General features: G+C 39.2%; 2 protein-coding genes across 2 annotated transcripts in view; one reads left to right on the plus strand and one right to left on the minus strand.

Moving 5' to 3' along the window:
- LOC6031300 (C-type lectin domain family 4 member F) overlaps window positions 1-1,375 on the minus strand; it is a 106,717-nt gene extending 105,342 nt beyond the window's left edge. Inside the window, 1 exon segment of the mRNA XM_038258851.1 lies at window positions 1,273-1,375. The gene's annotated coding sequence lies outside the window, so the exon portion shown is untranslated.
- A 2,654-nt stretch (window positions 1,376-4,029) lies between these two features.
- Window positions 4,030-9,741, plus strand: LOC6031301 (regulation of nuclear pre-mRNA domain-containing protein 1B). The gene is made up of 4 exons (XM_001842069.2): window positions 4,030-4,395; window positions 4,454-5,157; window positions 8,985-9,128; window positions 9,197-9,741. The coding sequence occupies exons 1-4, from the start codon at window positions 4,245-4,247 to the stop codon at window positions 9,350-9,352; spliced, it is 1,155 nt and encodes a 384-aa protein (XP_001842121.2). The 5' UTR covers window positions 4,030-4,244; the 3' UTR covers window positions 9,353-9,741.
- Window positions 9,742-12,223: the final 2,482 nt, after the last annotated feature.

Raw genomic sequence — 12,223 nt, forward strand, 5'->3', positions numbered from 1 at the left:
TTTGCATTCGAGCATGTTGGGGTTTACTAAAAATAATTTGAATTTTAGTGAATTTTCGATAAAATAAATAAATGTTTTTTCGCTAGATTGGTTTATTTTGTCGAATCTTATTTTTTTTAAATGATTGCAGTTTAACTATACGGAAGCTAAAATCATTTTCTTACAATTTTTTTCACTGAAATGTTGAAATTCTGTCTTTCAAAGATTTTTCATTAGCCACACTTTACTTATAGATATAATTACGCCGTTAGAAGAATTGTTCAACATGTAATGTAACCATTTTCGATACATAAAAAGAAAACTTTTTTTTTTTGAAAATTTCGGCTAAAAACTTTTTTTTTCAAATACCTGAAACAATAAAATAAACAATACCGATAGAAAACCGTTATTTTGTGGTTTCTATTATTTTGAATTGACTTTTTTTAAATAACAGAAATTAAATCTTTTAAATTAAAATAGCGCAATTTATTTTTTTAAAACCATTTTTGAAAATTTGGCCCGCAAGCTCATTTGAGCTTCAAATTTGGCCCGGCCTCCAAAAACTTTGAGCACCCCTGGTGTAAACGCCGTGTAAAATGGCTGTCAAAATAGATGTCAAACCCCGATGGTTTGACAACAATCGATGTCAAACTATCGTGGTTTTGTGAATTTGAATATTTTTTTTACCATAAAGATATTTTTTATGTTATTTGGTTTGAGGGCCATCGATAACTTACGTGATTTATTTTAGACATGGAAAATTCTATCAAAGAAAAAAGTCCATACAAGCATAAAAGTTACTGAAAGGGGGGACAATGTTTGAAATTTTATAACCACGTGGTTTATGGATGGTTCCATATCACCTTTATCTAACCAGTCCAGTAGCTCTGACGTCTGACCATTACCGACCACCACGAAATACCTCTCTTCTGTCTGGTGGTGACCAGCACGTTGAATGCAAAACCGCCCGTACTGCCCACGACCCGCCCGGACCCCCGAGGATCGCTCCAAACACCACCTCCGACGAGGTCTCCACCAGGGGGAGAAAGAGAGTGCTGAGCGGCCACTGTGACTGCGAAAGTGTTGCACAATCTACCAGCAGTCTCAGAGGACCCAGCGAGAGAGAGAGAACGAGAAGAGAGAGAGCGAGGGACGCAGACACACACACTCACACACACGTACGCGCCAAAAACAGATCGCGGCCTCACGCGGATATTGCTTCACTTCACATCACAACAACACAGATCAGCACCAAAAACAACAACAACAACAACAACAAACGAAGAAACTCACGATCGTCGACGAGTCCAGCAGCGTTTCGCGGGAGAGCCAAAGAGCGCGGCGGCACGATGCTGTGCTAAAGAAGGTCGAATTCAGACTGCGATCGATTCACTTTCGATTTTGAATAAAGCTCCGAGTTGAGCAGGAGGCTGTGACGGAGACGACGACGAGTTGCAGGCGGCTCTCTTGCCGCACTCAGTTGAGATGTTTGGAGATCAAGCAGAAACATCCAAGTAGGCTTTTGGAGTTGGCTTTGGCACGCGAAACATGTTGATGGTGAAGCCTTTTACGTGCATGCGCGTGAGCTTATACGCATCAAGCTTCTGGCGCGTTCTGAAAGCTGAACACGTGTGCTGGGGAAAAGACTTGTGCGCGCGTGAAACGACAGTGCTGTTGGCTGTAAAGTTAGGTAAAGATTTCTATGTTTCATAAATTATATTTTAATAATTCTTCCATTAATACAAAAATACAAAAATACAAAAATACAAAAATACAAAAATACAAAAATACAAAAATACAAAAATACAAAAATACAAAAATACAAAAATACAAAAATACAAAAATACAAAAATACAAAAATACAAAAATACAAAAATACAAAAATACAAAAATACAAAAATACAAAATACAAAAATACAAAAATACAAAAATACAAAAATACAAAATACAAAATACAAAAATACAAAAATACAAAAATACAAAAATACAAAAATACAAAAATACAAAAATACAAAAATACAAAAATACAAAAATACAAAAATACAAAAATACAAAAATACAAAAATACAAAAATACAAATATACAAATATACAAAAATACAAAAATACAAAAATACAAAAATATAAAAATACAAAAATACAAAAAGACAAAAATACAAAAATACAAAACTACAAAAATACAAAAAAAAATCATAAATCAAATGTGGGTGTTAGAAAGAAGCATTCCTTGTGAATAATTCATAGTTTGGAACCACTGTACGGTGACTTGGGAAACCTTCTAGTTCAGCGAAGAGAACTCCAAATAAAATGAAGAGCAATCAACAACCGTTTTGATCTAGAAACCACACGTCTCACCATACCTGTTCAGGTGTTCACTCTTCACATGCGCTGTTAGCCAAAACATTGCAAATCACACCACCGCTGAGAATTTGGTCTCCCACGAGATGTTTGTATGTACGTTACACTTAAAAGGTGGTTGCAATGGTATGTAAAAAAAAAAGCAACAGAGCTTCAGATGGGACGCGCAACGCTAATTTTACAATCGCCAACAAAGGTAGGACTGGTTGGTTGGTTGGTGGCTTCTTTGTAGGTCTCATGAGAGAATGTGAAGTTGCGGTGTTTAATGGACTCCAACTAACCAAATCATCTCTCAACACATGACCATTGAGAGGCTGTGTCGCATGAATGGAACGCAATGGAGTTACTGAGGGACTTGGCTTTCAATTATTAACCTGAATATTTTGAATTTTTTTTTTTCAATATTAGGGAAGAGTGGGGAGACTTGATCCCCTTTTTTTGTATAGCACATAACTCTGTCAATTTCTCACAAAACTATGATCTTTTAGCATGAATTGAAAACTTAAACATTCAACTATGTTTGGCTAATAAGGGTATTTTATCAGATGAACTCTTCGAATCATGCCAAGCGTTTTAAAAAAATATTTTAAACCGGCATTTTCAAAATGTTTGGGGTAATTTGATCCACCTTTCAACATTTTGAAGAAATCTTAAACAAAATGTTTCTTATCAATCCAAACTTTTAATTTTCTATGAGATACAGCAATTTCACATTACACCTGTACGTTTGTGTTCAAAATATAACAAGTTTAGCATGCAGAATATTTAAAAACTTAAAATTTTCTTTTTTTAGACAAAAATTGGCTTGTTTATAAAAGCTGGTAATTTTTGTTTACAAAACTTTTGAAAAATGGTTCAAACTGCAGTAAGTTATGCACAACTATACTAAAGGAAACTATGTACGAAAACCCAGTCCAATTATTTAATCTTGAGGCTGATTCCAGTGACTGTAAAAATGCAGGGATCAAGTCTCCCTCAACGCACTTTTTTAAACAATTAATTGTAAAAATAGTATGACGATAAATTTAACGTCAAATGCGTAAGGGTTTTGGAGTTGATATGTTTATCAAACAATTCATGTATAAAAAATATTTTTTTGAATAATTTTTGAGTGTTTTCTATACTTATCAAAACAAAGAAAAAAGATCTCTTGGAAGTCTTTTGCAGCACTTTTTAGAAAAATGTGTGTAACTCAATCTAAACATTTTTATTTTTTTTTTCTATGCTTTCTACCGCCTTATCCACTGAGCTTCTATCGGATGGTGAAGTAAAACGTCGGTCCCGGTTTCTCCTGTCTCGTCAGAGGCGCTGGAGCAGAAATCCCACGTTAGAGGAAGGCCATGCCCCGGGGGGCGTAGTGCCAATAGTTTCGTTTAGTTTCGTTTTCTATGTTTTCTACAATGAGTTTTAGTCAATTTCGCACAACTTTCTAGAACAAAGCTAATTGTTTTAACCACATGCTGACGAGATACAGGCTTGGGATCAAGTCTCCCCGGGGATCAAGTCTCCCCACTCTCCCCTACACGCAATACATGCGCACGTAGATAACTCTATTTCCTCTGAAATAGATTTCAAAACTCCCCAAATGCAAGCAACCCGCACTACAGCAAACGCTTCCCATCTGCCAACCGTTCGCCGACAGCGCTGTGCCTTGAAACTGTCATCGCACGTTTTGTTGTGACTTTTCTCCGCGCGTTTGACAGCCAGCCAGCCAAGGCCGCTGCCGCGAATGTTTTGATTCGGTTGCCATCGTTTGGCCATCAGTTTTTCGATTATTTCGTGCGCGAGGGATGAAAATTTCGTAAATTTCAGGTGAATTTGATGTAAAAAGTGAGCTTTCGGTGCATCTCGGGATAATTTGGGTGTGAATTTCGGTGATTTTGGTTGGGAGCACGCTGTTGGGGTAAAATGTCCTCCTTCACCGAATCCGGTCTGGTGAAGAAGCTGTCGGAGCTGAACCCGAGCCAACAAAGTATCCAGACGCTTTCGTTGTGGCTGATCCACCACCGGAAGCACCACTCGATCATCGTGAAAACCTGGCTGAAGGAGCTGCATAGGGGTAAGTCCAGTTTTTGTCACCGACTTCCGGTACCTAACCTGATTTCTCGTTTCGGCAGTGTCCTCGTCGAAGAAGCTGACCTTCATGTACCTGGCCAACGACGTGATCCAGAACAGCAAAAAGAAGGGCCCGGAGTTTGGCAAGGAGTACGAGAATGTGCTGCTGAAGGCGTTCAAGTTGATCGCCGGGTCTGGACCGGAAGAGAAGACGATTCACAGCTTGAACCGGATCCTGAACATCTGGGGCGAGCGTGGCGTGTACGACGAGCCCAAAATCAAAGAATATTCGGCCGCATTGAACCAAAGGGAAAAGAGTCCGGCTGCGGCTGCCACGGCCACCGCCGCCACTCCGAGCAAGAAAAACGGCGAGGAAAAGCGTGAAAAGCGGAAGCAGGAGGGAGGCGATTCCAACGGCCACGGTCATAAGAAAAAGTCCAAGAGTTCGTCGAGCAGCTCGAGCAGTTCGGCGACGGCCAACTCCGGCAGCAGCGCCGCCCCCGTCGAGAAGAAGCCCGTCAAGAGCGAAGTGACCATCGAGGTGAACGGCAAGGTCGAAACGCACGTGACGCTGAGTCCGCACCAGCCGGACGGCGATCCGCCCGAGCCGGAGGAGCTGATTCGGGTCATCCAGGAGCTGGAAAACTCGGCCTCGAGCGATGCGGCGGTGCGCGAGCGGATCGCGAACCTGCCACCGGAGGTTTCGGAGCTGTCGGCGCTGGCCAAGCTCGAGGATAAGGAGGCGGCGATGCGGCTGGCGGTGAAGGTAGGATTCTAGTTCTATGTGTCACTCCCGAGAAACATTCATTATTCGCTTGACGAGCTCTGCCCCAACAACAAAACTACATTCCCTAACACGGACGTGAATTTCAAGTACACTTTCATGCTTTCGTTTATCGAGGCCACAAAGTTTAAAGCGAATTCAGAGGACTCGTTATAAAAGACATGTCTAATACCCTTGCCCTTATTCCTTACTGCTTTGTTGCTGGCTGACCAGTAATCCATTCTAATGAAACCCGAACATGCAGCAAAGTGACTTGAGTTTGGGCATCATGTTTGAAAAGTGGACTTTACTGTGGGTGTGCCAAATACTCTTTTCCGTAACTTCGCTTATTCCAAGCACCGTCGATTACAACGGTCAGACATGTCCTTCAGCATCTAACAAACCCATTTTTCTTAGCGATGTCAATCTTTTTTTTTTTTGAGTCTGTTAATTCTTTCTTTGTGTCCCATTCAAATTCGGAGCAAGCTTTTTTTGAACTTTTTTGAAATGTTTTGTTGTTGCAAGTTTGAACGTTCATTGTTTCCAGCACTTGAATTCGAGCAGCTTGATCCTTTTATAAATTGAAACAAAAAAGAAATTGTTCCGAAATAAACAAGCAAAGGTCCCACGGAATATTAGTCAGCACCACACAATATTTTGCACTAAACTCATTTCAAATATGCACCAAAATATGCTAGTAAGTTCAGAAGAAAGTTTTCGCCTTCTTCACCTTACTGAGGAAAGGCTGTATTAAATCACTCGAAAAATGAACTTCTTAATTTCACGTCCTAGACCCACCTTCACGTATACATATCGACTCTTTCCGCATGTTGAAATTGAAATTAAATATGTCTTTATTGAACTTACATTTTATTTACATTCTAAGTGGTATGGGTAAATGCTCTTCATCTTTGTTGTGTTTTTCGTTTTATTGTTATTGTTCATTTATTAAATTCAAATTGTTTTACATTTTTGCATTGAATTGAATACATTTGGGTAAAAAAGAAAAAATAGTTTAACAACTAATCCTAACTTAAAACTAAAATAAAAAACATCTTTGAATTTTTCAAAATCAATCGAACGAGTAAACTAAGAACTGTATTTCAAGATAAATCCTCCAAGCGTTCTTACTTGTTCTGCACGAGTTTTGCACCCACGCAGTGTTGTTTTCATCTCGATGAAAATGTTCAGAAGTTCTTGTGGAGAAAACAGGTCACTACTGCCTTCATCCGTCGATGTTGGCTGGTTTTCCCTCGGTTGCTGTCTGAAGCCAGGAGGTGTTGTGTTCTCTGCAACTTTTTGTCGCTGATTCAACGGCAATGGCTGCAGATTTGGAACCACTCGAACAGATCCCGCTCCAGGTGACGCCAAAGCAGGAAAATCCTCGTCCGTGAAAGTTGGTGGTGTTTTGTGACGCTTTGGTTGGTGCCTCGTCGTCGCTTGCTGCCGAATTTTCACAAACTCAGCTCGTTTTGGGCAGCTTCGATTCTTGGTCGAATGGTCGCCACCACAGTTGAAGCATTTCGCTTCGATGTTCTCTTTGATTGTTTCGCAAGCTTGAGTTTTGTGCTCACCTCCGCAGGTTGCACAACGACTCTTGATGAAACAGTTCCTTCCACCATGTCCAAACTGCAAACAGTTTGAACACTGTGTCACGTCACGGTGCACTGGACGATAACGTTCCCAAGACACGATGATGTTGAAAATTGCCCGAACTGCTTTCAGCTCAGACGGCGTTGTCGATCCTTTCTCGAGATGAAGCAGGTACAGTTGATCACGATACTTGATGTCCTTGTTGTGTCTCGTCATCTTGAAGACTTCGATCACGTTCAACTTAAGAGTTTTGAGCTCTTCTTTCAGCACACTCGCATCCATGTCGTACAGGCCACGGAGGACCTGTTTCATGGGGCTGGATCGTCATGGCTGTAGTATTCAATCTTGGTGTTGTTCAAGAAATCCCGAACGTAGTTGTAATCCTTTCTGGTAGGTAGCAGAATTTTGAGTCCATCCGCTTGGACCAAGTAACCCTCGTCAGTAACATGATCTCCAAGTATGGAGTTTAAAGAGTTGTTTTTTTTTGTTACATATTAGTTATTTAACGATCCTCGGTCCCAACCTGGTCACAGCACCTAAAAGGACCTAGTAACAAAAAAAGTTATGAATAAAAAAAATATTTCTAAAATGTGTTGCAAAAATCTTCCAAGAGATCTTTTTTCTTTGTTTTGATAAGTATAGAAAACACTCAAAAATTATTCAAAAAAATATTTCTTATACATTAATTGTTTGATAAACATATCAACTCCAAAACTTTTACGCATTTAACGTTAAATTTATCGTCATACTATTTTTACAATCAATTGTTTAAAAATGTACGTTTAAGGAGACTTGATCCCTGCGTTTTTACAGTCACTGGAATCAGCCTCAAGATTAAATAATTGGGCTGGGTTTTCGTACATAGCTTCCTGAAGTAGAGTTGTACATAACTTACTGGAGTTTGAACCATTTTTTAAAAGTTTTGTAAACAAAAATTGTAAACAAATTTTGTAAACATGCTCAATTTTGGTCTAAAATGGAAAATTTTAAGTTTTTTGAATATATTGCATGCTAAACTTGTTATATTTTGAACACAAACGTATAGGTTTAATGTGAAATTGCAGTAACTTATAGAAAATTAACAGTTTGGATCTGGGTGCTGAATAGTGGTTCGTAAAACGGCCTAATTTTGAACTGTCAAAGTGGAACCAATTTACTGTTTGCCAAAAGGAGAGAGTATTGTTATCGATCATTAAAAATTGTATATTTTTTATTTTTGTTAGAATGAAAAATGTTTGGCTTTTGAGGACCTGGAGTTGTGCTTGTTGGATCAGCTTCGCTAGAATTAGCAATGTTTTTTTTTTTTTTTTTTTGCTGGATCAGGAAGAGCTGCAGGATTCCAGAATCAGCCAGGGAATATATCTGCGACATCGCAGAATGACACTCTCGCCGCAGTTCTTCGTCAAAAACCTCTTCTAACCGATCGAAATTTTAAAACATACACAATCTTCCACCAAAAATTGTCGAAAACAAGACAAAAGCTACTTTGTAGATGTAAACAAAGTGGGATCATTCGAAAATCACGTTACGCATTCTCTCTATTCATCACCCAGGTTTGGATGAATAAGAAACATTTTGCTTAAGATTTCTTAAAAATGTTAAAAGAGGGATCAAATTACCCCTAACAGTTTGAAAATGCCGGCTTAATTATTTTTTTTTAAAAACGCTTGGCATGATTCAAAGAGTTTATCTGATGAAATACCCTTATCAGCCAAACATAGTTGAATGTTTAAGCTTTCAATTCATGCAAAAAGTTCATAGTTTTGTGAGAAATTGACAGAGTTACGTGCGATACAAAAAAAGGGGATCAAGTCTCCCCACTCTCCCCTACATTGTCCCCAGTTTTCTGTGGGAGAGAAAAGGAGGCGAATACTTTATGAAAATCATACCTGTCAAAATTCCTAGCCTCAAAATTTCGTCGCGAGTTGCTTTTCTAATCTATTGTGGCACGTGCTTTTCTGATTTTTGTTTACATTATTTACTGTTTCTTTTAACTGGTTTTACCAAACTAGTTGAAACTTGGAGCGTTTGTTTAGCTATAGTATACGAAACGATTGTTTCGAAAAGTTTGATTTCTTCATTCATGGTTATGAAAATATTTACCATCAAACATTAAAAGGATAACTTTCAAGTTACTTAACAGTTTCCCAACATTTAGTGTTTATAAAAAGTATAAACATCTATTTAACGCTGACCCATCAGGATTACTGACACATTTTCAAACCCTCAATTTCCAGGTCAACGATGCCATAAAGATCCTGAACGACTACAATGCCCGGCTCGCCTCCGAGATGGACGACCGCAAGAAGCTGACGACGATGCTGAAGGATTTTCAGCGGGAGCAGCAGGAACTGCTGGCGCAGGCAGAACAGCGATTGGAGGTAATAAATTTCATACACTTTTGAATAACAAAGTTAAACTCTAATCGTCCCCCCCCCACCCACTCCAGGAGTACACATCGAAGCTATCGAAAATCAAAGAGGTGCAGCGCGAGGTGCGCAACCACATGAACAACTTGCCCGACCTGACGGCCCTGCCGGACGTGACGGGCGGGTTGGCGCCGCTGCCGTCCGCCGGCGACCTGTTCAACATTCATCACCACTAACCGGCTCGAGAAGATCTCGCACACTGGAAAACGTTTCACGTTTGACGCAGCAAGAAACAACACAAAAATGGAAAGGGTTGAGTTCGGAGCTATCAATTGTACCATTCTTATTCACCTGATGTTAGGCATTCTTATTTTGAAGATAAATTGTGTGCTTAACTGTATATTTTGATGGGAGTCATGTTTTTTTTCTGCACTGTTTACCTTTGTTTGAGGTAATGCTAGTGTGAAAAATGTGACTTTTTTGCCGGAAATAACCATTGCGAAATGACACATGATTTTATAGTTTGTAGAATAACGCGACAAAGAAAGTAAACAAAAGCAAATGTTGGTTTGTCACATCCAAGTTGCAATTAATAAATGTAATGTGATTTACGAGCACCAATTAACCTTATTGTGTTTTATTTCCATATCGTTTCTATATTTTCGTTCTGCTGACCTCTTGCTTGTTACTGTGGGAGACTCACAAATGAAATTGATATTTTTTAAATTTTACTTTGTATTTTTTAATCCGGCTAAAACTTTTTTGGTGTCCCTACAAAAATGATGCATGAAAATTAAAAAAAATCGGTTTATTTTGAAGGAATTAATTGATCGTTTTGGTGTCTTCGGCAAAGTTGTAGATTAAGATAAGAACTACACTGAAAAAAATGATACACGGTAAAAAAATTGGTGATTTTTAATGTCACTTTTTTCACTAAAACTTGATTTACAAAAAACCATTATTTTTATTTTTTTACATGTTTTAGGGGACATCGAATACAAATTGGCCAAAGTTAACTTTTCAGAAATGTCCAGGTTGTGCAAAAAATCTTTGACCGAGTTATACATTTTTGAATCAATGCTGATTTTTTCAAAAATCAAAATATTATCAATTTTTAGGTAACTTTTTTGAAAATAGTTGCAGTTTTTCATTTTTTTTTTTTTTAAGATCGATCTTAGCAATCGGGGAGTGCAGACGCGAAAACTTTTCGCTGTTACAGTTTTTCTCGGGCTCCAATAATTTTTCATGCAAGATTGTGAAAATTACTTGGAAAGTTAAGTTTTTCAAACGAGTGTTCGGCGGAAAAATGGGATAATTTGGATGGATCGCGGTGGTGGTGGTGGTGCTGGAGGAGGACGGTTCAATGGAGAACGTGGCCTGTTCCGGATTGGTTGCGGAACTGGCATGGAACTCGGTAGCTGTCGAACCTTTCCCGAAGACCAGAATGGTGCTCGGTCCTCGTCAAGGTCAACATCCCGCTAACGAAAGCGTGAAAAATGCTACAAAAGGTGGACGGAGCGGATTACGAGTGGGCGGTGGCAAGCGGGAACAGGCCTCCTTGAGCGTGTACCCGCCCTCGTTCGACGAAGACGAAGACGATTGAAGAGAAGCTGGTTTTGAACAATTTGTCCACTGGTGAGCTCGTTCTTTTTATAAAACAACCATTCTTCATTTATTCTGACATACACACACATTATTCAAGACTACGCCGGTAGAGCGTTCCCAAGGAGCAGCCGTAGCTAACTGGTTACGGGGTTCGTTATGCGAATGGTCCTGGGTTCGATTCCCATCTGCTTCAAACGAGAAAGTATAGGAAATATAAATCTTGAAAATCTGAACATGAACGAAAAATCAGAGTCGCTCGAGTTGGGGTTCGATTCCCCGTCCTTTGGATTGGTAAGCAAAAATGCTAACCACTCGGCCATCGCGACTGGAATTAGGAATACTGTTACTATCAACTATATACGCGCTGGGTCCTTGTCCATTTGACAAGGGTTCGGAAGTTCTAAATAACGTTTGAATCCGATTGACGCAAACGTTCTTCAGGGCGGGGCTTGTCGATTCAAGCTGAGGTACCTCGCGCTCGGCTAGCTAGCGTAGAAATGGGACACCGAAGCTCGGCAGAGCTAACACCTTCCTAATGCCTATGCGAGTTATTTGCATGTATAGAATGTAGATCTAAAAATACATGGAAACAACTCAATTTGTAAGAAGCGACCGCGTGGTCCCGTTTGGTTGGTTGCACACACACACACACACACACACACACACAGTTGCAGTTTTTCATTTTTTTTAAATAAGTGCACATGTTTGATCATTTTAGAAAAAAATATTTTTGAAAAGCTGAGAAAATTCTCTATATTTTGCTTTTTTGCACTTTGTTGATACGATCCTTAGTTGCTGAGATATTGCCATGCAAAGTTTTAAAAACAGGAAAATTCACTCTATTTGAATTGTTAGTCTTGATTTAAAAATTTTGAAAATATGGTTTTCGAAAAGATCGGAAAAATTCACGAATTTTTCATATTTTAACATATTAAATCGGACCATTAGTTGCTGAGATATCGACATTAGAAAATTGTGGGTTGTTTGGGTGAGACTTTTTATTTATTTTATAATGTTTTTTTCTCAATTTGTTTTATTTTCTAAAGAAGCCATTACACAGTGGGAAAAAAAGGACCCAAAAAATTACCGCAACAAGATTTCGCGCAAACCATCGATTGCTGTACACCAATAGCTTCGTTTTTGCACCAGAAACAATAATCCGATGAAAAATCGTTCTGCACGGACCGATGGCCGGAGTACAGGCCACCGGAAGATCCGGATTTTTGGAAAAAGTGTCAGATTATTCCAATTGTGAACTGATAAGCTTTCTTCTACCATGAATAGTCACGCAAAACTATCCTAGAATAATATTAAATACCATAAGACCCATCGGAACCGGTTCCGCCGATCTCCGGTGACCACATCCGGAACCGCATTAGGAAACAGTGTTTACCAGTCATGCGACGTATCAAACTTCTTGATTTTGGATGGGTACATGAGTTATACACTCCTCAGCAGTAGTGCTGAAATGGGAAACAATTATCGCTCAGGTTGATTTACAA

Source organism: Culex quinquefasciatus, chromosome 3 (genome assembly GCF_015732765.1).
Source record: "Culex quinquefasciatus strain JHB chromosome 3, VPISU_Cqui_1.0_pri_paternal, whole genome shotgun sequence".
NCBI lineage: Eukaryota > Metazoa > Arthropoda > Insecta > Diptera > Culicidae > Culex > Culex quinquefasciatus.

Excerpts from the sequence above, each read along its gene's own strand:
- LOC6031301 (XM_001842069.2), top strand. The coding sequence starts at position 4,245 with ATGTCCTCCTTCACCGAATCCGGTCTGGTGAAGAAGCTGTCGGAGCTG. Across the intron at positions 4,396-4,453 it reads GCTGAAGGAGCTGCATAGGG|TGTCCTCGTCGAAGAAGCTG; the intron begins GTAAGTCCAGTT and ends TCGTTTCGGCAG. Across the intron at positions 9,129-9,196 it reads AGGCAGAACAGCGATTGGAG|GAGTACACATCGAAGCTATC; the intron begins GTAATAAATTTC and ends CACCCACTCCAG.